The 26,798-nt window shown below is 48.7% G+C and overlaps 1 protein-coding gene across 3 annotated transcripts; it reads right to left on the reverse strand.

Moving 5' to 3' along the window:
• Positions 1-711: 711 nt before the first annotated feature.
• OIT3 (oncoprotein induced transcript 3) lies at positions 712-26,731 on the reverse strand. 3 transcript variants are annotated; one of them, XM_029962631.1, is made up of 10 exons: positions 26,596-26,731; positions 20,105-20,161; positions 18,388-18,762; positions 17,867-17,977; positions 14,684-14,806; positions 11,740-11,862; positions 7,688-7,848; positions 6,659-7,074; positions 3,013-3,112; positions 712-1,644 (listed from the first exon to the last, which is right to left on the reverse strand). In XM_029962631.1, the coding sequence occupies exons 1-10, from the start codon at positions 26,648-26,650 to the stop codon at positions 1,465-1,467; spliced, it is 1,701 nt and encodes a 566-aa protein (XP_029818491.1). In that variant the 5' UTR covers positions 26,651-26,731; the 3' UTR covers positions 712-1,464. The 3 variants fall into 3 exon arrangements, with proteins under 3 accessions (XP_029818491.1, XP_017935384.1, XP_017935383.1); XM_018079895.2 differs by lacking the exon at positions 20,105-20,161; XM_018079894.2 differs by lacking the exons at positions 20,105-20,161; positions 26,596-26,731 and adding an exon at positions 21,698-21,966.
• Positions 26,732-26,798: the final 67 nt, after the last annotated feature.

The raw sequence follows: 26,798 nt of genomic DNA on the forward strand, positions 1-26,798 counted from the left end.
GCCCATTCCTCACTGGAATCTCACTTGCCAGAACAAATAAATCTGTGAAATGGAATACTGCTGAGGTAATTTGTGACTCCCTTCTAAATGATCCCTTCAAACAGGCTCCCCATCCATTTGAAAGCAGCAACAAATCTTTTTTGCAGTAATTTGGCTGCTTTCAACCAAAGCAGAACACAGGTAATGAAGGATAGGGGCCTTCCAGCAGACCTCCAAACACGCAGGACGGAGCTGCACATGGAGAAGCCTCTTGCAGAAAACCTCAGGAATGCACTGCAGTGCCACAGCTTCCTCTCTCATCCTTGTTCCTGCCTCTCCTTTGTCCTTCACTGCTCACTGGGCCTCCTTCCTTTCACCCCACATCCCCAATCCTTCACCTTGCAGCGCTCCCGCTCCTGAATGAAGCCCAGAGAAGACTGAGCTGATCATCCCTTATGTTTTCTTTGGAAGGAGCTTGACAGCCCCAAGAGATTCCTGACAACCACGATGCCACCAGTCCTTGTGTCTCCAGCCACAGTCACTTGAACAAGGCTGCCTGGTGTCTCCTGTCACCAGGGGACAGCCCTGTCCTGAGAACTGCCCACATTACGAGTGATTCCTGTAAATAATTACTGTGCATTCCTCTAATCCCTCCGTTGGAGCCACGGTCTCTCTAACGGGGTGAAGCCTCACAAGTTCCAAACAAACACTTGGTAGCAGCACGCCTGGGAGGGGGGTGTTTAAAGATGTTTAATGGTGCTTCTCTTACAATCAAGGTGCCAGAGCACTTAGCAAAGGCATTTTTGGTGGTGGGAGAAGAGGGAGAAAAATAATGATACGCTAAATATAGGCAGAAACACTATTAAACTGCATGCAATTACCAAAAGACACTAAAAAATCAAACCTTATTAAATACCTTTCACTTTTTAAAATAACATTTAAATGTGCCTGTGATAGAGCTGAGCTTTAGCTGCCTGTAACGGCAATTGTACAGCTCCAGGGAATTTACAAATGATGAGATAGAATATTTTATACTTGTTTTTATTAACAGTCACCCAGAAGCTTCAGCATCGCCCACAGAACTGCACAGCAAACACGTTCAGCTATGATACTGTTTGTACTGTCTGATGCAAGAAGGCCTTGGATAACATTTGTTTAGCCAAGGACACACAGTCCTGGAGCCTGTAGGTGGATGTAGGGAAAGACAAAGCTGGGAAACGCTTCTGGTCTGCAAAGCAACAGGGTCCCTCCAGCCAAAGGGTTGCTGGGAAGAAATGCAGGTAAAACCAAACCATTCTGCAGTCCAGGTGTCCAAAACACTCACAAATAATCATCACAGGGTTCAGGAAATGAGTCCTGAGGTGCAAGTGGGGCTTTGCCAAATACCTCTTGTTTCTCAAACAGCCATGGCAGAAGGCACTGATAAGGAAGGCACTGATAAGGAAGGCCGCTCTCAGGCGGAGATGCTGTTCCAGAGGGTGGGTGTCAGTCGTCAAAGTCGATTCTGATGGGGCCCCCTGTCAGGACGTGGTTTGCCACATGAACAGACCCCTTCTCCTCCTCCTCCTCGGCCGCCCTGCGCGCGCGTCTCCGGCAGCCCTGAGCACAGCGGGACGTCTCGTCCAGGGCCCCGCACACCAGGATGCGGCAGTGCAGGAACACCTCCTGGGGATGGGGACACAGCAGGACGGGGTCAGCGCTCTGGGAATCACTGGCACTGCTGGCACAGCACGAGCCACACCACTGCCATGGCACAGTCACTTCTGTCCCCGCACCGACAGGGTCTGTATCCACCATCGCCACCTGCAGCCAAACCGGCCGCTCCGGCTGAGATCTCAGAGCATCTGTCTGTGAGCCAAGGGTGCACACACAGGGGACAGGAAGGCAGGAAATGATCCTCCAGAAGAAGGGATGAAAACGCCAGGAATAAGCTTGGAAGAACTTGCATGGACTGGCAGGAGCTGCATGGCAGGGAGCAGGTCAAGAACACGTGAAGCCTCACACAGCCATGGGCTGAGAGAAACGTGCAAGAGGATTTGAAGTGGGCTGAGAAAACATAAAGCTAAGAATCTGAGGGGAAAAGGAGGAAAACACTGGGTGATGAGGGGCTGAGGGAAGGAGGAGAATGCAAAGAGCAGGGAGACAGCTGCCTTGTTATCCTGCACAGCAGAGGCAGTGAGAGGGTTGCTGCTCCCTGCCCCATACATGACAAGGAGAAGAAGCAAGATCCCTGCAAGCAGCAGTCACAAATACACGATCAATGGTGTGGTTTGAAGCAGAATCCATGGCTCAGGCTGGGAGGATGCAGGGTGGAGACAGCAGTGGCAATCAGACGGCCAAGAAAAATTCCTGAATTTTGGAAGATCTCATTTGTTTTAGCCCTGATGAGGCTCTCTGGTAGCTGGAGCAGCACCGTTATACCTTGTGGAGTAGGCAGTGTTGGTTGAGCATAACAATGACTAGAAGACCCAGTTTATTCCAGTACAGAAAAGGAAAGCTGTTTACATTAGGGAAATGGGATTATCCTTCAACTGTCCTCTCACTACTGAGCTTCTGCCCCAGAGTACCACTGGCCTGGACGGCCGGGTTTCACACTGAACTGAACAGGATGGTGACCATGCATCTGGAATCCTGGCCTCTGTACTCCCAAGAGCTAGAGAAGACACTAGGTTAAAGAGATTCCAAACTATAGACTGTCCTGTTTTGAAGACAGGACACTGCAAAATGTGCCTGGTGACTGGGAACACCTTCTCGCCCAGCATATGGGGGTCACTAAGACCACCTTGGACACAACAGTGATTTTAGCCTATGGCATTGATGTTCCACAACTTAATTTTAGTTGTTTTTATCAGTCTGTCCCAAAGCACCTGTGTCAGGCTCCTGAAAGACACAACTGCTGGAACAGGCCCAGCAGCACCTGCCTTGGCCCAGCCATTCCTCCCCCTTGCACTCTCACACAGCCACCCTGGTGCTGAGATTCCTTGGGCAGATCAGAGCTGATGCAATCACCTGAGAGATGAGTTTTGAGCTTACCCTGTTGTCTTTGCCCACGAACTTGAACACAGGAACCTGGAAATGCTTGGCAAGATGGTCCTTTGACGTGTACTGCTTCACGGAGTCATCGGACACGCAGCTGAGGGAAGCAGAGGGACAGGCTTTTAATGGCTTTCCCAGAAGTGGAAAAAGACATTCCAGCCTACTTAACCAGAGAAAGGAAAGGAGGGCTTGGCTCTCTCAAGCTAAGCTACCATCCCTGCTACTTCCTCTTTGGCCACAGGAGAAAATTGGGAACGATGGGGGAAAACAACAGCAATGCTAATAGCATCTCCAGACAAAGGACAGCTCAGCAGCAGAGAGCTGGCAGGACCTGGGCCAGTCCCCTCAGAGAGGGACTGCCAGAGAGCTGCAGGCAAGTCTGTCCTTGTTTCACCTTCCTGTGCAACAGTCTGCAGTGTTATACACTGTTGAATGTGTTATGTACTTCTGTGTACACATATATATGCACATAAATTATGCTTAAAATGAAGCCTGTACACACATTACTAAAATATCACAGATGATGAAAGCAAAAAAAAACCAAATTTGCTTTGCTTTGTATCATTTACATATTTCTTCCTGCTGGACTTGGTCAGACAGCTCAAATTCACTGCATTAAATTAATAATTTCAATTTTTCCATCGCTAGCAATATATGATCATGCTCTCCATACAGGAGAGCAGCACATGCTCCTGGGAGCACTAGGGATATCCCTGTCTGCAGCACTTCCCTGGAGGCAAATACAAAACTCATCCCCAGGGAGCTGATAAATCATCACTGTGCATCTACAAAACCGGACAGATTCCTCCCCCCTGAGGCCAAACACACTCAGTTGTTTAGAATAAAACTGCTGTTAAAAGCAGTATTCCTGAAGGCATCTGACTGTAAGGAATGACAGTTAAAGACTTCTCATGGGTGACTGGCCAAGCTTTGGGGCTGTGAAGTCAACTCGTAGGGCTGTCCTCATCTGTGAGCACATCAGCTGTGATGATTCTTGGACACCAGCTCAAACTGACTCCTAAACCTCAAGTTCTCCAAAGGTTTGCCACACTGGTGGCAGGAAACATACTGGTTTGGGGTTAGGGAGATGGGAGAACATCAAGCAAAAATCAGGGATATATGGACAAAACCAGCTCAGAAACCTCCTGAGTCACGGGGACAAGCCCTTTTGCATTTTGTGTGGGGCCATACCCTAATCCACTCTCCTAGGAAACTCCCAGACCCTGTCTCCCACCTTGGAGAGGTAGGGAAGGACAGGGAGCACAGGTAAGGAAGGAAAATGGATGAGCCTGCTCAGGATACAGGGAAAATAATGCCTTTTTGTGCATATTGTGCTTTAAGTTCAGGAAGCAGACTGGCAGTGCCACGGGAGCTGTGCTCTGACCCATTTACCGGGGGGTTCTAAGGTAGAAAGGAGGGCTTGGAGTATAAAATATCCACCTCAGACTACAAATGAGGGGCAACCTGAGGTGTAACCGAGGTGAGCCTTGCAGTGGAACTCCCTTCACTCCGTGGTGCTCAGTTAAAGCACAGCTCCTGGCCACAGCACACTGCCCTGCGTGACACGACCTCGCTCCGGGTGCCCCAGAGAGCTTCAACACTGATCACCTGGGCTTTGGTCAGTGCCTTTGGCTGCATTGTGCTTTCAGAGAGAGGAAGAACAGATCAGAAGCAGGAGAGCTGCTCTGGGGTTGGCTTGGCTAGCAGCAGTGTAGGGTACTACAGGGGAGGGACCTGGAAAAATCCTGGTTTCCAGGGTGGTCACATCAGCACGGGGAGAAGGCTGGAGTCCCACAGAAGGCAGCTCCCACCTCTTGCTGACTGGAGAAGGCAGGGAAGGAAGCAGTAGAGAGAATTTCCCCATCCCTAAGTCCAAGGTAAATCCCCTCAAATTTGAACAGTGTTCCCCTCTGGAAGCTGCAGTTAACTCCTGCAGGTCTGATCCTACATCGAAATAATTTAAAAATCCCATCTTTATTGCCCTGGGCTTTTGGGGCTGGGTTGCTGGAAGGAAACTGGGTTATTACAGAACTGTCTGGAGCAGGGACAACTCAGCAGAGTATTTATTCAGCTAATTTTACTTTTGAATCGCTGCAAGCACAGAGAGAGACAAAGAACCCCAGTTAGTTTGATAGCACATCATTAGTGAGCAGTTTAACTACAGCCCAGCCCAAGGGGGTGGTGAGTCTGGGGACACTGGGGCCTGCAGTGAGGCTGCAGAGAGGAGCAGGCTGGATGAGGCTCCAGCCCACTTTTCCCTTCGATGAAGTTTCAATGCCCTCTGCAGGTACCAAGGGGCTGCCGGTGCCGTAAATCCTCCAACTAGTGCTGGGGTGAATTTAAGGCATGACATTTGCTGCCTTCTCCCTTCTCCATCTGGCTCAGGTTTTGTTTGCTGTTTTGAATCCCATCACTTATGAGGAGAAATTAATGAATGTTTGGAGCCTTGACTCTGTGAAGGGTCCACAGGAAGAGCCAAGGTAGGGAGTCAATAAAATCAATTGTCCCATTACAAATCTGCTCATAAAGCCCAGAAATGTCAGGCACAGAAGGACTGCAGCCTAGGATGGAGGGAGAGCTGAATCCTTCATTGGGAGATGAAAAGAGAATTTCTGGGTACTTTACACTGCAGGACCCTTTTGCTGTGAGACAACGACACAGGACTTGTCATCACCAGCTGTAAGGGTGGGTGATTTAGCCTGGGCAGCTGAGGAAATAATTGTTGTCCTCATTAGATGGTCTGGCAGACAACACACAGGGCTTACACAAACACAGTATCTTGACTACCAGGCTACAACACCACGGGTATGTCTTAGATATTCCCTGGACTGAACTTCCCTCCCTAGAGGAACAGCAGACTGTGACATTTCCACAGCATTGTCTGGTTAAGCTCCTGCATGCAAACGCTCCACAGCAATGCTGTAGCATGGCACAGTCATTTTGGCACCCAGAGAAGTGTCTGGAAACAGGGATCATCTTAGGAGCCACAGCTGAGCCCCCAGCAGTGCTCCCTAAACCTCTGATGCAAAACCCACTACAGAGAACCCACAGATCCACACAGAATTGTTTTTAGCATATCCTGCAAAGATCACTAACCCCCAGAAAATTACAGCCAATCTGAGGGACCCAAAGTTTGCTGCACTGACATCAGAGAGAGGGATGCTCCTGGAGCTTCAACTAGGATCAGCAATGGAGTCTTCTGGCTCATGCTGTAAGAAGGCCATTATGAGAAAATCGAGAAACTTGCTCCAGTTGCTGCAGCAGCTGCCTGGCAGCAGCACATGGCCATCAGGGGGTTCTGCCCATTGGTTTGGCAGTCTGTGGCTGGCAGGGAGAGGATATCAGGAAAGAGAATCTTTTCTACGGGAGCCAACTCAATTATCCACAAGGCTAGTTACAGGGAAATATGGCCTGTAAAGGCTGCACTCGGAGTAACCTCTTTCACTGTCTCCCACAGTTTCTCCCAATTACTTTTGATGGGACAGGTGGCTTTGGCTTGATGGCTGCTGGTGATTGCTGGGAGCAGGGCAGATAAACTGCTGTGGAGAAGGGACAGTGTTTCCTGCCTCACACAGACAAGACAACTCAGCCCCACTGCCAATTCCCACCCAACAGCCAGCAAGAGAGGGAACAGTGAACTCACCCATCTTGAATCAGGTAGTACTTGAGGATCTCATCGATTTTGGAGGTGGGAGTGGCGAAGCAGCTCTCTACAAGTGTCTCTAGTCCACTGACGTGCACCAAGGGCTCAATCCCAAAGTACAGCGAGTCCCGAAGCTTGAGGGTGGGAGGAGCCCCCCTGTAGGGTTCATCAAAGTCTTTGTCTTTGAAGATCTCCAGGGTGAAAGGGAAGATGCCCTGGTTGCGGCTCATGATTTCCAGGGGCGAGTTCTTGAGGTTGGGCACGTAGGCCTCGGAGATGGTGTAGCGGCGCGGGAACTCGCAGGTCACCGGGATCAGCAGCTTGCTGGTGCGCACGATGATGTCCCCATTGCTGCCCGGGGTCTGCTTCGGCAAGCCAGTCACCAGGTTGGTGGCAATGATCTTGTCATCTATCACCTGCAGCAAAGAGAGGTGTCGAAGGGAAAGGGGAGATCACTGAGAAGGACCTCTCTGGGTTGACTTTGTTCAGGACACCCAAAGTAGCCACGGAAGGCACAGCTCTGTGAATTTATACACTGCAGCCAGAATGATGTTCACCCTCACTTACCAACCAAGGGCTCAGTTTGCTGTTGGCTGTGATGCACTGCACTCCTGCAGCAAGCTGAGGAATTGGCTTCCAGTGCCACCCATCTGCTAAGATGGGCTCTCTGGTTCCTGACCAGCTGCCAGTTTAATTTTTAGAAGAGGAGACCAGAATCTGTCTCAACAGGAGGGTGAGGAGTGACAGCACTTGTGCCTTCTGCAGTGGCGTGACAGTGAAGCTCCCTCTGTGACGCACCAGGTGAGCAGAAAGCAGCACCCACACTGACAGACACACCACTGGAGGGGAGGTGGAACAAGCTCTCCTACTTTGGGATGTCAGCCCGGGTCTACTCAGAGACCAGCTGCACAGCAACACAGGAAACTGCTCTGACAGTACAGCTAAACCAACCCTGTTCCCCAAGGAAGCCACAGCCAAGTCCCCAAATGCAGAGATCCCAAGAGCCAGGGCAGTAGGTACAGCACATACATCTACAACAGTACCACAGGACTTCAGGGAGAAATGGATGTTGACGTGAGTGCCGTTGGAGACGCCTTTGCACGAAGTGTTGATGAGGGAAAGGTCCAGGCCTCCAACCAGGTCCTTTGGGATGTTCACCTCGATAGAACTCGACTTGCACAGCACTGGAACTGCAAGAGAAGTCTCCATAATAACAGTCTGCACTACAAAGCTACCAGAGAGCTGGGGAAGGGCTGTACCAGTTATTACTGGGAAAAAAGGGGAATGCTGTGCAGCATTTATCATTACTATCTCCCCACAGGAACTGCCTATCTTGCATTCCTACTTACACAACACAAACCTGAACTACCACGGCCCCAAATTCTCCAGCCACAGTGAGGCCTCAGAAGACAATGAAGACAATCACCACACTTGAAGCAGAAACTTGGCTGTGCAGCATTTCCAGCTTTACTTAATACTCAGCACAGGTTTGATTGATATCTCTTGCACTGCTATCTATGTCCTGGGAAGAGCCTTTGTCAGATATGGATATCAAATTCACAACACCCCAGGCAAAGCCATTTTTTAAGACCCTTAATCAGATTTTACATCAAATCCAGAACACACCAGAACAAGGCAGAGTAATTCCATATAGATACCAAGCTAAAATGGAAGCACCTCAAAATGCCATAATAATATTTTTATAAGCAATAAACCCAGCTCTGACAAACAAACCCAATTATCTCAACTCATTCCCACCTCCTTCCAACCTCTGAATTTCTAATACAGATCTCCATGTGAATTTTTTTAAATTACCATTCCATTACATAAGCGGCAGAAAACATACAGCTTGGGCAAAAGGAAAAAGGAAAGAAGAGAGAATAATCTTCAATAAAAAAGTAATTGCTATATATATTCCTTGGGAGACAGGACAAGTGTACTGGTGCCAGAAAAACAATCCCCTTACAGTATTTCCCTTTATTATATTTTAAAATCCCACGACAAAACTTTTTGCAAATCTACTAGCTGCCCAAGCTTTTTGCCAAAATTACAGTCTCAGTCCTTGACATTCATATGACCTGCTTTCCCTTAACTTTGGTCACTAATTACATAATTTAGGATTCTGGATCTTGAATACAAGGCACACTGCTAAGACATGCCTTTTACTCCCCTTAAAAAAATTCTCCTGTTCTAGCCAAGGTATTTGTAACAGCCTCTACACCTGCAGGGAGGACTTCTAATAAAAACTTGATCTTTTCAAGGTGAAATGCTAAAATGTATGCAGAGTGCCCACAGCAATATGCTCCCATAATGACATTGCTGGGTTAGAACAGAAGCTTTAAGAACTAAGAACTACCTTAACTTCCCCTCCACCGGCAGTGGGAATAACGGAGCACATCGGATGGCAAAGCTCAGGAGGAGACAAAGAGACTTTGGAACACAGCACAGTGCACACAGAGGAACATCCTTTGGAGAACTGATGGGCTCAACCTGGATATAAAGCCTCACTGTCCTAGTGACTCCTTGATAAATAAGAAAATGTCATGCTTTTATTTTATAAAGGTGAAGTTCAGAGCAAGACAGTTCGTACCCCAGCTGCAATTTTCCTAAGTTCAGGACCAGTTTGGTTAAGGATATCTCTGTTTCTGCATGTCTTTGATTGGTACAAAGGAGGAGAAAGAAGACCCCACTGCCCCCATGCTCTGGCACTGCAGGACCTGTGTCCACACACAGAAACAAGTGAGGGAAACCTGCAGGCAGATCCACTGGTGAATCAAGACAAATCTTGGCTCTTTGGGAAAACACTGGGGGAAACTCCTCATACTGACCATGTCAGAGGAGCTGGTAATGCAATTCAAACCACCCCAGACATTTGTCCAAGGAATAGTAACCAGTGCTGAGAGCAGTTCTACCAATTTGTCAGTGGTGCTGCGAGCAGAGCCGGTGCCTCAGCGGGATCTGGCTCTGAGCAGACCCCCTTCCCCCAGGACAGGGGAGCTGCAAAGGAGATGACAAGGTGTGCAGACAGCATGTTATTCCAGGGTAAGCAGTGAGGTCCCGACTGCCAGGACTGAGATGCCCAGCAGAAATGAGTTATCCTGATGCCAATGAGCCCACTTTTATTCCCAACCTCTGGCATCCGTTCAGAGAGCTGATGCCAGCACTGCACCCTCCTGACTTGCTGTCAGCATCCATGTCCTGCTCCTGAGAGCCTCATCCAGGCTGTGCCAGTCAAACATTTCAGTTCTTCACCCTCATACACCACAGATCACCTGTGAGTACTGGGAAAGCCTCCTCATTTCCACTTTAAACTCTGCTTTGCACCAACACTTGACCCTGGTAGGAAGCTTCTCTGGTGAGCCCAATGCTCATTTTTGCTGCCTGCTGTTGTTGGCTCTGTGTTCCAGCCTCTGGTTCCTTCCTCAGCCTTCCAAAGTGCAGCTGCTTGGAGCAGAGGTTATCCTTCTGCACAGACTGCCCAGCAGAACAGATTCCCTGACCCACTGCTATACACCAATTACAGTGTCGTACCCTGCCTACAGGCACAAAAAGCTTGGGCAGAGGAGGGGGGAGGAAAAGCATTTCCCCCTGCACTTCAGAAAGATGTGGGGTACTAGGATGGGCTGCAAAATTCCAAGTGTTTTGCTGGCTGGTATCTTTGTGGAAAAATTGTAGTCAAGACTGTGGTTTCTGTGGAAGATTATTAATGTTTGTTCTGAACGTAGAGACAGTGCAGAGGAGGGTGGAGAGGCTGCACAGCCAATTGCTTCAGGCAACTGTGCCTGCCCTGCTAATTGAACTAATATAAACCTGATTAGATCTCATAAAAATCTGTGTGGTACAGCTCCATATCTGCTCAGAACTGCAGACCAGTGCACAGGAACATAAATCCATGACATGGAGAGGAACAAGCAATTCCACTCCGTGAGATGCTGCATCCCCAGCCCTGCCCGGCCCCGGCAGTGCTGCTGCTCTCAGTATGCAGCCTCACAAGCAGGAGAAACATTGGCTGGGAAATCCAGGGCTCCCAACCCTGCTGGAGTTGCCTCAGAGAGCCAGGACTGAAAATCATTGCTCTGTATCCATCCATCAGACCTTCAATCAGTGAGTGTAGTCACAGCTCTTGGAAATGCCACCTCCACCTCCCCCAGCAGCACTGTGGGATCCCAAGTGTGCAGTGCTCAGCCTTGGGAGCCCTGCACTTCTGAAAGGCTTCAAAAAAAGCAGAAATTCCATCAAGCAGGACCATTCCAAGTTCCTCTCTGAGACACACCTGCCCTGTTGGCCCCTGTGAAGTCTGGATCTGTCCCTCCAGCTGGTGTCTGGGCACTCTGTGACACATCAGACTGCAAGAGGTTCTCTGGGCACACCAGGAGACACCAGACTGCTGGTAGCTTGGGATGTATTTGTAAAGGAAATCTCATCCCAAAACATGGAACCTGTTCATTCCATGTGCATGCCATAGGTGCAAGTGAGTCAGCAGGAAGGCTCCCTGTGCAAAGTTCACGTGGAAGGTTTTCCAAGGATAATGCTGTCCTTGCCTCTATGCAAGGATGTATCCCAGGCACTTTTCCAAGGGACAGCAGGAACACCCTGTATCAAAGCTAGTGCCCTGCTTCAAGGCATAGGAATGCTCACTGGAATGGCTGCTGAGATACTTGGAGAAAACATGCCTCTCTTTTTAACCCCATTGTTGGAAGTGACTGAACCACTTGAGCTGAAATTTTCAAGTCTGAAGCATGGAAAATGTCAGTTCTACAGCACCAGTTTGTCAGAGGCACACAGAGCTGAAGCAGAGCAGTACAACAGGAGATATTATGCAATCTTAATTGTAAGTGAACTCTGCCAAAACCACCTGTGATGCAAGAGGCACCCAGGAGGGCCCTGTGGCTGTTCTCCTGCCTGGTTAAAAGAGCAATGCCTTCAGGCTCTCAGTTCTGGATGATCTGTCATTAATGACAAAGCTCCACTAATCAAACTGGAAAGGACAGACTAAGAGAAGACAACAAAACCAAGAAGAAAAGTTCCTTCAGACATACTTCTGGGGGACAGAGGCTGCTGGGGAGATTTTGTTGACCTACCTTGGCAAGTGTGGTTGTCTTCTGATAGAACAAGCCCCCTTGGACATTCACACTGGTAGGTGTCTTCCACTTCAATACAGGTATGGCTGCAGCCTCCGTTGTTGTTGTGACAGCCTTCGATTTCTGGGAGAGAAAGGAAAATCAGCACACCCTGAGGGCCCCAACGTACCCCTGACCAACAGAGACTGTGGCCAACACAGCTCCAAGGCAGCAGCATGGGCAGAGCTTGCTTCCAAGAAAATGCAGTGGAAACCCTCTTTTTAATTGTACAGTTTCCTGTCTTTGTCATTTTCCCATGAGGTTAACATGGAATTCTGTGAAAAAGCTTCCCAAATTAAATCCCACTGAGTAGGCAATCTGCACCTTGGCCCTTCAAAGATCATAGAATGGCTTCGGTAAGAAGGGACCTTAAAGACCATTTTGTTCCACACCTTCCACTATCCCAGGTTGCTCCAAGCTCCATCCAGCCTGGCCTTGGACACTTCCAGGGATGGAGTAGTTACGACTTCTCAGGACAACCTGTGCCAGGCCCTCACAGGGAAGAATTTCTTCCCAATATCCCATCTAAACCTGCCCTCTGTCAGTTTAAAACCATTCCCCCTCGTCCTGTCACTACATGCCCTTGTTGTTTGTCTCTCCTGAGACATCCTCTTAAACTAAATTTTTATGTTGTTTCTTACTTCAAAAAGGTGGGAGGAAAATCCTCTTAAAAGTTCTACCTCACTCCCTCCCTTCATCACCAGCAGAATGACAGCCCTGAGCTTTGCAGGGGAGCTGCCCTGGGGAGGACAGCCCTGCAGGGAGCCAGCTCCTATTTCCAGCAGGGAACACCAGAGAAAAGATGATGTGCTCATTCCCCCTGGGTTTCCCAGCTGTGAGGGGGGTGGCTGTACCAGATTCCTTCAACCTCTCCGTAGGGTGAGGATGAAACTCTGCTCATAGGAGTTTCTTTAGCAGGAATTTTGCTGGTTTGGGAGTTCTAAGGCTTTGAGGTTGGCTCAGGGACAGAATGACACGAGTTCACAGTGTAAAGTTCATTCCCTTCCTAATTTTCCCCCATTGTCAAGAGCAGAGGAGAGAGGGCAGCACAGCTAATTGGAGGATGTGTCATGTCTTACATCTTATCCATTCAGGTGAGGCAACTCTCTGAGGACCTGAGTTTTGTGTAAAACATATTCCTGGCTACTACAGCTACAGAAAAGAGCCAGAAAGGTCATCCAGATACATTCTGAACATTTGAAAACCTAAGGAAAATAAGGCCATTTCCAGCTCTTGTTGGCTTCCTATTATAAAAAAAATAACAGGGTCATGATTTTTTTGGAAATAATCTTCACTGTTTGATTTTTTTTAACCCTTTGGGATGAGTATGCTAGATGAGTACTACTGTTCTCACTGAAACAATAGTACATGAGATAAACAAATCATAAATACAAAATATTTTTCTTCAAGACTGCCATCAGAAATGACTGTGTGGTTTTCACTGAAATGTAAAGAAAAGAATAGAAATCCCATACTGACCCCTATACAGTGCATGGAAAACAAGAGCCTGAGCACTCCATATGAGTCAAAGTAATGGGTATGGCATCCTAATGGAATATGATACTTTTAACCCTACTCAGCCTCAGCAGCTCATGTAATCAAACTAAATCTCTTGCATTTGTTCTTTTTAGCCACAGCTGTAAGGTGGCTCACAAGTAAATCACATCCTCTAAGGGCTCACAAAGCTGAGGGTACATCTTTAGAAATAAAACTCACTAACAAGACTGTAAAAATCTCCAGCAGCAGTGTTAAACTTGTGAAAAGCACCATCCTTCTTACAGAAGGGGAAATTAAATGATATATCAAAGGCCCTAAAAGCCAACATTGGGAACAGCACAAACAAGTTTCCAGACAGACTATTCCAGCCCCGTCAGAAGAGTGTCAGGAATAAAAACTGCACAGTTGGTTTACGTGACCTCCTACCAGCTCAGAGCTGGATGTGGAAGGGACAAAGCTCACAGACCATTTTTGGCCCCACATGAGGTGACAAGGACTTCAGGAGCACTCTGCACAGCATTCCCAGGGCAGTGTCACTGCCTGCATGAGTGATGTTTTGCTAACACAGCTCAGGGAGCAGATTGAGCTCTTCTGGGCAGCTGAAAAGTGAGGCACATCTGCAGCTGTTTTTCTTGTCTGAGGCCCCACAGTATCTGTGAACACCCCACACAGCAGCTTTGCTTTGGAGGGGGTACAGAGCTCTTCACAGCTCACCACAGAAAACATCAGGCACAAGTCTATTTTTGCTGGGTTTGCCTATTTCTGCCCCAGAGATGTCTGTATACTGTTAGTGACAACAGATCAAACCTACCATTTGGTCTTTAAGCCACCAGTCTAAACTCATCAAGGGTTTTCAGCCTGGCTGTGCCACCCCTGGGAAGCAGATGAGCCCACAGCTAACCACTCACAGACACCAAACAGCCAAAATGCAGCCCAAATCTCAAATCTAACTTCTGTTCACACACTGGCACCCCTCTCCTCAGTCTCTGCCCCAGGAGGCTAAAGTGATCCTCATGCTCTAGTCTAATGTTATGACTGACCCATACCTAGGGTCAGCTGCCAAAACCCAGCAATGCTAAATCTGTTCCCCCCCAAATCTCCAGAGCCAAATCCCAGCAACTCCAGCAATAACCAGTTCCGTGTGGACAACCAGTCTTCCAGATTCACTGCTGCCTTTCCCCCATGGAGGTAAACACAAGAAAATCCTAACACAGGTGAATGAGGCAGGGAGAACAACAAGGAGACTTCTCTCTGCTTGCTTAGAAGGATATTTTAGGAACAACCCCACTGGCAAGCACAGAGGTGATATGAGTGACATTTAATCCCAGCTGCAAGGAGCCAGGAGAGAAGCAGTGCTGCAAGGGAGAGGGAATGATTCCTGCTGTCCCTGTGGCAGCTGCAGCCTCACCTTCACAGGTTCTGCCGTCGCTGCCCAGCGTGCGCCCGACCCCGCACTCGCAGCGGTAGGAGTTCTTCAGGTTCACACAGAACTCACTGCAGCCTCCGTTGTTCTGCTCACACTCATTTTCATCTGAAAAAAACCACCCCAAACCACTGTCAGAACGTGCCCTCAGTAAACACACAGCTGGTACTGCTCAGACTGGCTCTCCTGGCCTCCTGAACGGGATCAGGGCAGCAGAGATCATATCACAGGACATCCTGTATGGGAAGGGACCCACAAGGATCATCGAGTCCAACTCCAGGCCCTGCACAGGACACCCCAACAACCCAACCATGTGCCCTGAGAGCGCTGTCCAAACACTTCCTGAACTCTGGAATATAATGAGTAATCTCTCTGACAGCGGCTTTTGAATCTCTTGGTAAAGCTCTGAAACTCCTGCTAATCCTGTTTGAAAGGCTAAACTTTCTCTGTGTCTGTCTGCTTTACTTTTTTTTTGAAAGGTACTTTTTCTCTGAGATTCTCGTTCTTCAACCTGATTTCATCTCTGCGTGCAAAAAGCAAAACAGAGGAAGGGGCAGACATTGCTATTGTTGAGCCACAAAACTAACAATTTCTCTTAGGCAGGCCAGCACGCTGAGGTTATCAATCAAGGTTCTATCAAAACAGCTTAGAGGCTGGCATTTACTAGATGTCAGAAGCTTAAATTAAGAAAAAAAAGCAAGATATCATTTTAAGAGACAGGTCAGAGAGGTGCTTTCTTAGGTATCAGTGGTCCCACACACTCACAGTGCCCACAGCTTGCAGCTGGTCCTGGTGTCTCCTTCCACAAGCGACGTGAATTGAATATTTTTAGCCAAAGAATTGGCTGCTACCCTGCTTTGGGAGGCAGGAAGCATGTCCAGGAGACACACAGACACTCTGCTTTTCACACATGTGACAGGCTCCACACTTTCCCTTCTAAAAATAAAACTAAAGCTGCTTAAAAACAGAAGGTGAAGAGGGAAAGGGCTAACTGGCAAAGGCACGGAGATGCTCTTAGAAGGGCCTAGAGCTTGTCATGGTCAAGGGCTGTACCCAGCAATCCCCCTTGCCTGTCCCTCAGGTTCTACAACACACAGATCTGTCCCTGCTCTTCCACACCAGTGACAACCAGCACTTCTGGGATACTTCTGGTTGTCTCAAGACTGGACTGGGAGAGCACTGAGCTGATTTTATCCATGGCTTAGTAGGACATGGATCCAAGTATTCACAAGGTCAAAGGCAATGTGCTGAGTTGGTGGATGTGTGATGGGAAGTCCAAGACCTTACCTAACCACTGAGCTTGCAAATGAAAATGTAACTGAGGATCAGCAGTTCTACTCTGGGATTCAAAGCATGTAATGTACTGAGAAGCACAGGGAGGTGCACAGAGCTGTTTAACATTCATGGAATGGTTTGGGTTGGAAGGGTCCTTAAAGCCCATCTCATTGCACCCTGCCATGGGCAGGGACACCTTCCCCTAGCCCAGTTGCTCCAAGCCCCGTCCAACCTGGCCCTTGATGGGGCAGCCACAGCCTCCCTGCTGCATTACTGCAGCATCATCAGCCCCCCTTTTTAGGAGGAGCTGGGAAAAGAAGCATATTCTCCATTTAGGAAAGGCTAATAGGGATTTATTTAGTTTCTCTGGAAGGCTGGCACAGCTGCTCTGAGAGATGTGATTGCACAATTACTCAGTGCAACAGAAAGTCATTAGAGAGATGAGTGAGCCACACAAGAAAGGCTGCAGGCTGGTGACCCAGTGTGATCATTCCAGCTGAGCTGTTGTGCCATCTGGGAATCCCAGGGAGAAGCAGCAGTGCAGAAATCCTGCCCAGCCTGGCCATGGAGGGGTGAAGGCAGCTGCAGCACACACAGACAGGCTCAGGTTCCTGCGAGCCTCCCTGCTGAGGAGGCTCCCCTCCTTTCCTCTGAGCTTGCCACACTTTTATTGAGTGCTGGTGCTTGTCAAGGGTACTTCTGTGACTGGAAATCTTGAACAGAAGCAGCCAATAAATGCTTTTAATTACCTGAGAGAGCTAAGTCAGCCACTTGGCTGCAGAGATGTAGAGCTGCTTAAGCAAAACCCTTCCACAGAATCAGTGTGAGCCAGAGTAACTCTGCAGCAGGGCCAGGCTGCTCTCTCCACAGACTGGGATGACTGTGGCCCCTACCCCGATGCCCACAGACACGAGGGGTGTGAAGAAACCACCCACACCTGCTTTGTCAGCTGTAGTGGGTATGGAAGAGGCTGATCTGCCACACAGCCTCTGGACCAACTCTGCTTTCAGCTTCACCACCAAATCAGGCCACAGAGACACAGACGAGATCCCACCTCCCCCATACACTGGCACCCCTTCCTCCTCCCTCCAGCTCGCCTCTTCTTATCCACCAGCGTGGTTCTGCAGCTCCCCAAGGGCCACCCCTTCCCAGCCCCTTGCTTTCCCCCACAGATCATCTTCTCCCTGACCTCCCAGTCCAGGTGCTCTCCTCCCAGCACCACACACACAACCACAGCCATCCTCTCCTCAGAGGTCCAGGAGGATTCCCTTCCAAATCCCCAAAGCCCACCTTCCCCACTCTGCTCTCACAGCCCTCCACCTCCCTCTGGCTGTGCCAGTCTCTGTCACCAAATGCCAACCCCCTGAACGCCCCCCTGTCATGCTGCCTAAAACCACTGCAGCTGTGATGGGACTTACTGTCCTTTGGCTCTCCTTAAGGCCCAGGCCACGGACAGTGTCCCAAAAGGGCAGGAATATGGTGGAGCTTAGTGTGCAGCCTTACACCAGCCAGCAAAACTTTTTTTTGGGAGGAAAGAGGCATTCAACAGAGCATCTAATGACAGGCTGCACAGCATTTTCTGAATACCACAGGGAGACTGTACCACGATCTTGCAAAGAAACTCTGCTACTGGCAGTGCAGCTGTTGCCTTCAGAAAGCAAATCTAGTCTCTGTACACACAGAGCTCCAGGGTCACCAGAATGGATTCAGTTGTGGGATGTCTCTTGGAATCACTGACAGAATCATAAACCTATTCTAGGCAGCAAGGGAGGAAACTCCTCTTAGAATACTTCATGTTTTGCACTGCTTTGCAAGGCAATGGGTCGAGAAGTGAGCGATGAAACAAAGGGAAAGAAAGCATTGGTAGCTGGCACAGGTTATTCCCACCCTTACCAAGGCATGTCTGTCCATCAGGTCCTAGTGTTGTCCCCGGGGAACAGGTGCAGTCACTGGTGTCCAGGCAGGGGCCCTGGCAATCCACCACATCACAGATGTCATAAAAATCTAGGGCATGACAAGAACACTGTCAGCTCAAAGTGCTGAGCATGCAACAAAAATAACCACATTTGTCCCATCAGCTCCCTGCCCTGGGAGCAGCCCAGCAGTTCCAGACCTGGTCCACGTTGGGAAAGACGAAGCGCTGAAGCTGCTAAGAAACAATCTGCTTTAATTACTGCACGTCAGAGATGCAAATTTTGACTTTGGCAGCGAGCCAAGACAAACCACGGTGCCCCCAGAGAGCACCAAATCACCGCGGGCCGGGTCAGCCACGGAAAATTCCCGCCGGCGGAAGGCAGCGGGTGGAACTGCCTCACGGATCCCACATGGACAGGCCACCACCCGCACCTGGCGGGTGGCAAAGCCCGAAGGCAGGCACCGGGAACGAAGGGGGCTTGGAAAAGGGAGCCACTTACGGCCGCAGTAGGCGTGGAAGCACACGCTGGGCTTGGAGAGGTGGTACACGTAGTAGCCGCCCGGGCAGGCCTTGACGTCGATGGTGGTGTTCCAGAGGCAGCAGTTCCCGTTGAAGCTGGCGCAGGCCTGGCGCTGGACGACGCCGTCCTGCTCCCGCGGGTGGCTGCCGTTCATCCAGACGGGAGCGTGGGTGCCGCAGTGGTTCTCGGGGATGCAGAAGGTGGGCATGGCGTCGCCCGCCATGCCCGTGAAGCGGTACCACTCGCCGTCGATCTGGCTGTCGCACGTCGGCTGCCCCTGGGAGCCGTTGATGTGGTGATCCGTGTTCCTCCAGGGCTCGTTGAGGCTGATGTAGGCAGAGCAGGGGTCCAGGGCTGGGGCAGGCAGCAAAAGAGAACAGCTGGTAGATATCAAACTGACTGAGAATCGTAAACAATGCAAAATAATTTCCCTTTCTGTCCCTGACTTAACAGAATCACCGTGATAGAGATCCCCAGGGAGACATGGCCATACCAGCAAGCTGACTGTCTTGGGGAAAATTCTGACAGCTCAGCTTAAATTTACTTGTTCTTCCAAGACCTCAACAGAACTCTTACAACGTTATGCAACAGTCTGACTTGCTGCTTTGCTGACAGGGGAAAAAAAAAAAAAAAAGATATGAGCAAATCTGGGGGCCAGGTAGTGATTTTGCCAAGGGAAATACAACCTGGGAGCACTGGATCTAGTCTAGGATATCCAGCCTTTGTTCAAGTCCTAACTGAGAACCTGCAAGCCCCTCCTGAAGTCACTGGTAACTCTCCCAGATGCCTTGGAGCAAAGGAATATACTTCAAACAAGTTATGCAGTCTCTTTTAAAACCCACCCACAGCTGGTGTCAGCCCTCACAGTTGAGTTGTCAACTCAACTGTTATTTATTATCTTAAAATCTAGAGGGCATGAAGGTCTGAATCAGGACCTTCTGGAGAGCAAAATGTTCAACTTTTGACACAGTTGTGTTGCTCCCAGGGCCACAAACCCTGTCTGATCATGCAGTCCTCAAGGAGCGTGTCCCTTTTCAGAGGCCTTTCTGAACCTTCTGCAAACACTTAAAACATAAGAGTTCCATAGGGAGAACAGAAATAAAGACTTGAAGTGTTCATTACATTTTCAGTCTTCTAATTAACCCTGATTTGGCAGCTTCCTCACTGAAAGTCCAGAGGTTCCATCTTCCCTTACATTTAATATCTGATTAAGCACTACTTATCCATGACAGACTATTCCCCATTAAGCAAAATGAATGCTAATCCTGTCCTGAGTAAGGAAAATTGATTATTATTTCCTAAAATTAGGCTAATACAACCAATCATTCTGATTAAATGCATCTCAGAATGGAACAGCCTCTCCTTCCCACAGCACATTTCCTTTTAAGTTCTAAAACTGTGCTGTTTTGTTTTGTTTAACAATAGGGTGATGCAATTTGGGTGGGGGGAGGAACATTATACTATTTCTATTAGAATTTCTGGACACAAACCTTCCTGGTTCATTATTTTGATTTGCTCCACTGATTTTAAAGTGGAAACTTTAAAGTGCTTCAGAGAATGGACTTCAAGTCACCCTTATTTAGCTGTGCCCTCTGTAAATATCTGTCCCACAGACATGGAATGTTGTACAAGTATCTCATAAATACAGCATCTCTCTTGATGAGCACCCTTGCACCTTCCTCAGCCACAGACACACCTTGTCTGGCCTCAAATCCAGCATAAAATGCAGGAGCAGCTGCCACAGTCAGGAGTGCTGCAGAGCAGAGCACAGATCTGGGTTAGGAAGGGAATCTCACAGTTCAAAAACAGGCAGAGGAGCTGATTCACTGCCACCACAACCAGCCCAGCTCTCCTGAGCAGCAGAGAGGGGAAGGCAGGAGGGAATCTCTGAGGAGATCCCTCAGGAGTTCTCCATTTCACCCACCTCTCCTTGCCTGCCCTTACCCACAGACAACAGCAGCGCTGGAAATCCCATCCTCCAAAAGCTTGCTTGACTTTTCCCAAAAGGAAAAGATGTGTCCCAAACAGAGCTTCCCCTGGGCTTCCCTCGATGTAACTCCCTTGGTTTTCCACCAGAGGATTTGGTGTGGCCTTAGGGTGAGTCACTGACTAAGATGAAAAGGTTTTCATGCTGTTCAAAGCCAAATGAGGTGAAGTGGGAATGCCCTGTCAGCTTCCCAACTGGGCAGCACTAAAAATACACACAGCCTCATTAGCTTTCATGCAATTAACTTTATGAAATATCCTCTGTGGACAGCCTCTGGAAACACTCATCTAGGGAGAGCACGTTGAGTCCTAAACATTCAGAAGATAATTTAAAGACAAAATTTACTGAGATGAAGATGCAGCAGCTCAAAGGGAGCTGGCAAGAAGGCACATCGGGGGAACTGAGGTAGCCTTTCCTCACATCCTTCATTCCTCTGAGAGCTTCTGGCAGGAGTGAGGGGGAGGCAAACAAGCAGAATAAGCAGACAGTGCTCTTTGGAACACTGCAGATGCTCACGGCCACCCTGGGAGTGCCAGTGCTGCCCCACGCCAACCTCCCTGCAGACACCAGCAGCCCTTGGCAGCACAGTGTACTGAAAACTGATTGGAGTTTTTAGGAAAAAAAACTGATCAGCCTCTCGTCTCCTCTCCCCAACCAACGAAAGCTGGGGGGTTTGCACAAGACATATCACTGTCTCCAGCTCCCTCCATTTTTCATTTTTCTTGGCTCAATTCTTTTTCCTCCCCAACACTCCGTGCGTGGCCTGAGCAGTTCAGCCTGACAAGCATTAGCTATGAAGCAAAGCTTCTCCATTTGTAATCTCGATGATATCATCAGTTCTCTAGCTGACATGGGATCATATATAGTGGGTGATAAATCAGGCTCCAGCAAGCATTTGTGAGCCCACCATTCTGCAGAGATTAACCCTGTGTGGATTGTGTAACTGGAGGTCTCTGCTCCAGCACAACTAAGCAACGGAGTGAGCAGCACTGCATTATGACACTAAATTCAGTTCAGATTTGTCAAAGAAGCAGGTGAAAAGGTAGCATAATGGCTATTCACAGAGCCTGTCCTCCAAAGGGAGAGGAAAATCCCTCAGTGCCTTGGCAGGAGAGGTTCTCCCAGTACCGGAGACTTCACGCTCTGTGACAGAAAGATCTTTCCAACTGGAAAGAGTTTTACATCATCTTCAAAGGAAAAGAATATTTCTCCCATCTTCCAGCCTTTCACTTAAGAATACCAAGGCTCAGCATGAACCTTTACAGATGGCAAACAGAAATAAGGCAATGCCTCTTTACTCACCCATCAAAGACACTGGCTGGAGCTGGATGACAAAGCAGATGCAGAAAAACGAGTACTGGAACATCCCCCTCAGCCAAGGAGCAGTCACTGCTCAAGGAACAGAGGTTTGAAAGCCCTCACACACGCTGTGGCTCTTGCAGCCTTCCTCCCAGTGGAGCTCCCGACTCCAAGGTTCCAGAAGAGCAAGTGTGGTCGCTCTCCTGGAAGTTTATCAGAGGAAGAAGCCGAGGGGATGTGGGGTACAGCTCCAGCCTTGACCTCCCCAGAGCAGCTCTGCCCCTGACTGACAGCAGAGATGTATTCACTGGTCAATGTTGTTTTTTGGACTCGACCTGCTATTGTTTTCTGCCCTGACTGCCCCACAGTGACACCTCCACTATCTCATCCGGAGAGGAGTTCTAACCAGGGACACCCGGACATCCCGAAGGCATGGAAGAGAAGAACAGATGGGTGCTTGTTATCTCTGCTCCTTCCACAAGTCCTACGACTCCATGGCTCCCCCAGGCAGAAAACACTGGCCAGAGAGCCTTAACTGCAGGAAATGGTGGCCAAAGGAGGAGACTGATCCTTCCGAGCAGAGATTGCAGAGGAGCCCCTGGAGCAGAGCTACAATGGGAACATCAGTCAAAGTGAAAGATTGGTGTCCCACAGGGAAATAAAGCTGTTCTGAGGCTCCCTTTTCACTCCTGGTCACACAGCCTGATTGCAGCAAGGTTATCGAACAAGGCAAGTAGAGACCCTTTTCTGCAGCAGTCTTACAATCTCCTCATCTTTAAAAAACAAAACCAAACCAACAATCAAAAAATCCATCATTAAGGAATTAAGTTCCACGCAAACCCAAGTAATTGAGAGCCTCTCCTTACTGGTTCAAACCAAACTAGGTTGAGCTGCAGGTGATAACCACAAGCTCTGGATGCAGCACCCTGAAATCTGTTCTCTGCTAAAGCAAACCCAGCACCACGGCTGGCAGTGGGATACCAAGGACAACGTGAATATGCGGAAAGGGATCTTCCCTCTCCTCCCATCAGCTCTTGCTATAAGAGATCTCCATCAGCAATGAGTGCAGCTAAGCCCACAGTCAAGCAAGGGATGCATTTCCCCATTCCCTTCCCATCCTGCATTTCTGCAGCAGGCTGGAGTAAGGAATGACATCAAGGTTGACGAGCCAGCTCGAAATCCCAGCAGGAAAAAAGCAGCTCCGTTATTTTCCCATTGAGTTTGCACAAGACAAGGAGCTGGGTGTTTGCTTCACAGGGATTGCACACTACAGAACGTTCTCAATGGCCTTTCCCTGCCTGGATGTGTCCCTGGCAGCAAAGTGCAATTTGCTCCTCTGCTCCACCCAGCACAGGAGTCCTTTATCAGTGGTGAATGACTCTGAGGAACGACAAAAAACCCCAAATAAGTTACAGACATTGCTCCCACCAAAATAAATAAAAAAATCCTTGTGGCTCTATTGTGCTGACAGTTGTGCAGTACTAGAAAAGGTTTTCCAACAACAGGAAAAGAGAACAGATTCATTACACAAAGCTATCAAGGTAGATAACCCTTAAACAGTGCTTGTGTGAATTCCCAGAAGAGAAACTAAAATTGAACAGAGAGTACTGCAACAAGACACAGGGATTTATATTTTGCCATTTTCGTGGAGAGGTTGATTTCTACTTATGATCCTGGGTAAATAAAACTGACAAGCGTGGATGGAATGTTCTGTTGGTGCCACAGGAGTGTACAGTTCTCTGAACCATCTCATTTCCCAGCTGCTTTTGTTTTGGAGGTGCTACATGAGCCTGTCACAATCGTGCTTTAACAGGTACAGGTAAGTGACTGACAGCTGACAATTAACACAGGGAAACCAAGTGCAGCATTGCAATTCTGAGCCTCAAAGGGGTCGCCAACAGGTCCTACCAAGTTCTCCAAAATAGATTAAAGCAGGAGATGCCCAAGCATTCCCAGAGATGGCACTATCCCCAATCACCACAACATCTAGTTCAAAGAAAGGGTCTCAAGCTGGAGAAGGTTGTGTGCTGCCTCTAAACACTGGAAGAAGCACCAGAGGCAACCCCTCTATCAGCACTTTCTCTTTGCTTTGTAAATTAATTTGGGTGACAAACATTGCTCCACAAACAATAGTAGCCTGAATTGGATCACATAATCTGTGCCTCAGGGAGCTGTGTTAGTCATTTCTGAAAGCAGAAAGGGAGAAAAAACCCAAGCAAAATCCTTCTTGCAGGGAGATGCTCTGGGAGAGAGGACATAATTCCAATGGGGTGCTCTAGGGCCTGCAGTCTCCAGGCAAATCCGTTGTTCCTGACCTCCACTTCCACACTCCAAGGATGAATGAGTCCAACTTCCCAAAAAGAATCAGGATCTAGTTAGTACTTCTTAAAAGTAGTCATCAGTACTGTTTAAAAGATGTGAAGGGGGGAGGCAGTACTAAAACCGAGGGCTGCAATTTTGTTTTGGTATGCAAAAGTTCTAAACCTGCTGCAAAGCTTGGGTATGTCTGCTCTTAACGTGAGAAAGCACCCTTCCTGCCCCTCCCAGACATCTGGAGGGCTTTACCATCCTCACACAAGGAACTCAGGTTCCTCAAAGCACTGGCTGGGCTAGAAAGCCTTGTACTGTTTGTAAGGGACTGCTGACTGAGGAGGTTTTGCCAGAAACACCACTCAAGGCACCGCAGTGCCCGGCGAAGGGGAGGTGCTGAAGCCCAGCTCTGGGTGCAGGGACTGCCCAGAGGAGCAGGAGGAAGAGCTAATCAGCACTTCCTGCCGCCCAGGGAGAGCAGAACCCAGCACAGCGGCAGGATCTGAGGGTGCAGGGTCACAGCGAGCCCTGACAGGCTGCTGAGATGGATTGCACCAAAGTCAAGGACTCTGAGATAGGCCCTGGTGCTGTAAACAACGTGTCCCAGGACACAGTGCCAATGGGAAGGGCTGGGGAGATCAGGGAGCAAACACGAGCCTAAGGAAGAACAAGTGTGAACTCAAGTAAAACATCAAGGGCCCATTAAAATCAGGCAAGTACAACACCCCTAGTGAAGAGCAGCAGTTATTTCCTCTCCCTTGGTGGAGACCTGTGATGCAGAGCTTGCTGTTTTGGGAGTGTTTTTCCACAGGTCCTACAGAACCCGGTGTATTTTCCATGATCCTCAATTTTCAGATGGAGAAATTAGGGCGTACAAGCTCACAGAGCCACATCCTAAAACCAGCTTCTCCCATACTTCAGGGCTCAGGTATACTTCAAGTCTAATTTCCATTCCTGTATTTTACTTTTCATCCCTTTTACGTCATTATACAAGTAAATCTGATTTTTTTTTAAAGGAAATAATTAGAATCTCTTGGGACAGTTAAGATTCAAAAATCTCCTTCCCTGTGTGAAAATAAAGCCATACAATGTGTCACAGAGGAAAGCAGCTAGCATTTACAGCTCCACTCACAAGAAAACCTCAGAAGGTACCAAAGAAATTGGTCTGCTGGCTCAAAGAAAGGGCAACTTGGCCAGCTCCACTCGAGTGGCACAGTGCCAAGGTCTGACAGCCAAGAGCAGCTCCAGAGCATCATGCAAAACCCTTCTAGAGCCAACATGGAAGTGTAGGAACTTGCAGCAAGGTGGTTGCCTGCCAGGCAGGAAGGGATAGAGGGCAAAAGAGAAGGAGTTTCTTCTTTTCTCTTCAGGAAAAAGGAGCCATGAACACCTTTCCCTGGAGGGCCTTGGAATGTAGAGCCTCACAGGCACAGCAAAGGAAACCTAGTACAGCTCTCCAGGCAACTTTAAACCAGCCATATATTTGAAAGTCCCCCTCACAAAAGAGGTTCATCAAAAGAGTAACAAAGCTGGTAGAAGCAGCAGCACCTGAACACTGCAATGCACACTGCTGCTCATCCCTCACAGGGGCTGAAGAATGCAGTGGGACATTAAGATTCAGGCAGCACTGGGCAGGACCCTGTCACCTGCCTGGCTCCAAGATGGGCAATAGCTGCTGCAAGAGAGAGTGTTCCTGTGGAGATTTAACAGTGTGGATCAGGAGAGCAAATAAACATTGCCCTCCCCTTCAGTGCTGGCATTCCAAGGCACTGAGATGGGAGTGTGAGGCTTATGGCATGTCATCCACACCTGGCAGAGACCACAGTGCACTGGGACAGCAAAATCTGCAGGAATATGGACTAACAAGACCCGCTGGACAGCCTGGATTTCAGGGAACAACTGCAGACTCGTCTTCCTTCCTTCTCCTACATTGTCTCTATAACAACATTAAAACATGTGCAGGAACAATTTTGTCACAGTATCTTCTTGCTTTCAAACTAGAGATTGTGGTGCCAGATGTCATGAGTCTCCTGTTCTTCTGGATGCCAAAATGGGTGACCTTTTATGCAACTGAGCCAAGCAATTTATATAAGCATGGTAGCAGTTCATCTGGACACAGCAGTGGACTAAGGGCTGCTTGGAGGAAGAAGGTTTGTCAGCTGTGATTAAAGGGAGGTGACAACTAACAGCTTCCAGTCCTTCTCCTCCAGCTTTAAAAAACAAGAGGTGGATCTTTCAAAAAATATAATACCCATGATTGGCCAGTTTTTGAAACAGTTGATGGACACGATAGAAACCTGCACCAAACACCTCATCCCAACACCACAAAGTTAGGACAGAGTACAGTTTGCTGATTCCCAAAGTTAATGAACAAATCATATGCCACCATGACAAATCAGACCATTCAAGGGCCCAGAAAGGAACAGAAGCTTAAAACTTCAGCAACTTTCCTCTGAAACAGCACTTGAATGAAACACAGAAACACTGACATCACTGGGTTGACACTTTTTAGGTAGTTGGGGTGTATATTCTTATCCTGCTACTGTGTTGGCCAAACAAAGGCACATCTTTGTCAGACCAAGTGTCTCTACCTCCACCTGAGCACCTCAGGTGCTCCCGAGATCCCTGTGTTAGGCAGCCAGGCATGGCAGCAGGATCTCCATCCGAGCTCCTTCAGCAAAGCTCTGCTCTGTTCACCACGGCCTCAGAGAGGTAAGGGCAGGAAGAAACAACCTAAACAAAAAGAAATGGAGGAAACTCAGCAGAGAGCTGCCACACAGGCAATATTCTCTTC

This window comes from Manacus vitellinus, unplaced genomic scaffold (genome assembly GCF_001715985.3).
Source record: "Manacus vitellinus isolate BGI_N305 unplaced genomic scaffold, ASM171598v3 scaffold_48_pilon, whole genome shotgun sequence".
Classification (NCBI taxonomy): domain Eukaryota; kingdom Metazoa; phylum Chordata; class Aves; order Passeriformes; family Pipridae; genus Manacus; species Manacus vitellinus.

Bases quoted from the DNA above. Each gene is read 5' to 3' on its own strand.
- OIT3 (XM_029962631.1), bottom strand. From the start codon at position 26,650: ATGCCTGGCTGCCTAACACAGGGATCTCGGGAGCACCTGAGGTGCTCA. The intron at 7,849-11,739 runs GTAGGTCAACAA...CTTCTCTTGCAG, and splicing joins AGACAACCACACTTGCCAAG to TTCCAGTGCTGTGCAAGTCG. The intron at 1,645-3,012 runs GTAAGCTCAAAA...CCCCATCCCCAG, and splicing joins TCGTGGGCAAAGACAACAGG to GAGGTGTTCCTGCACTGCCG.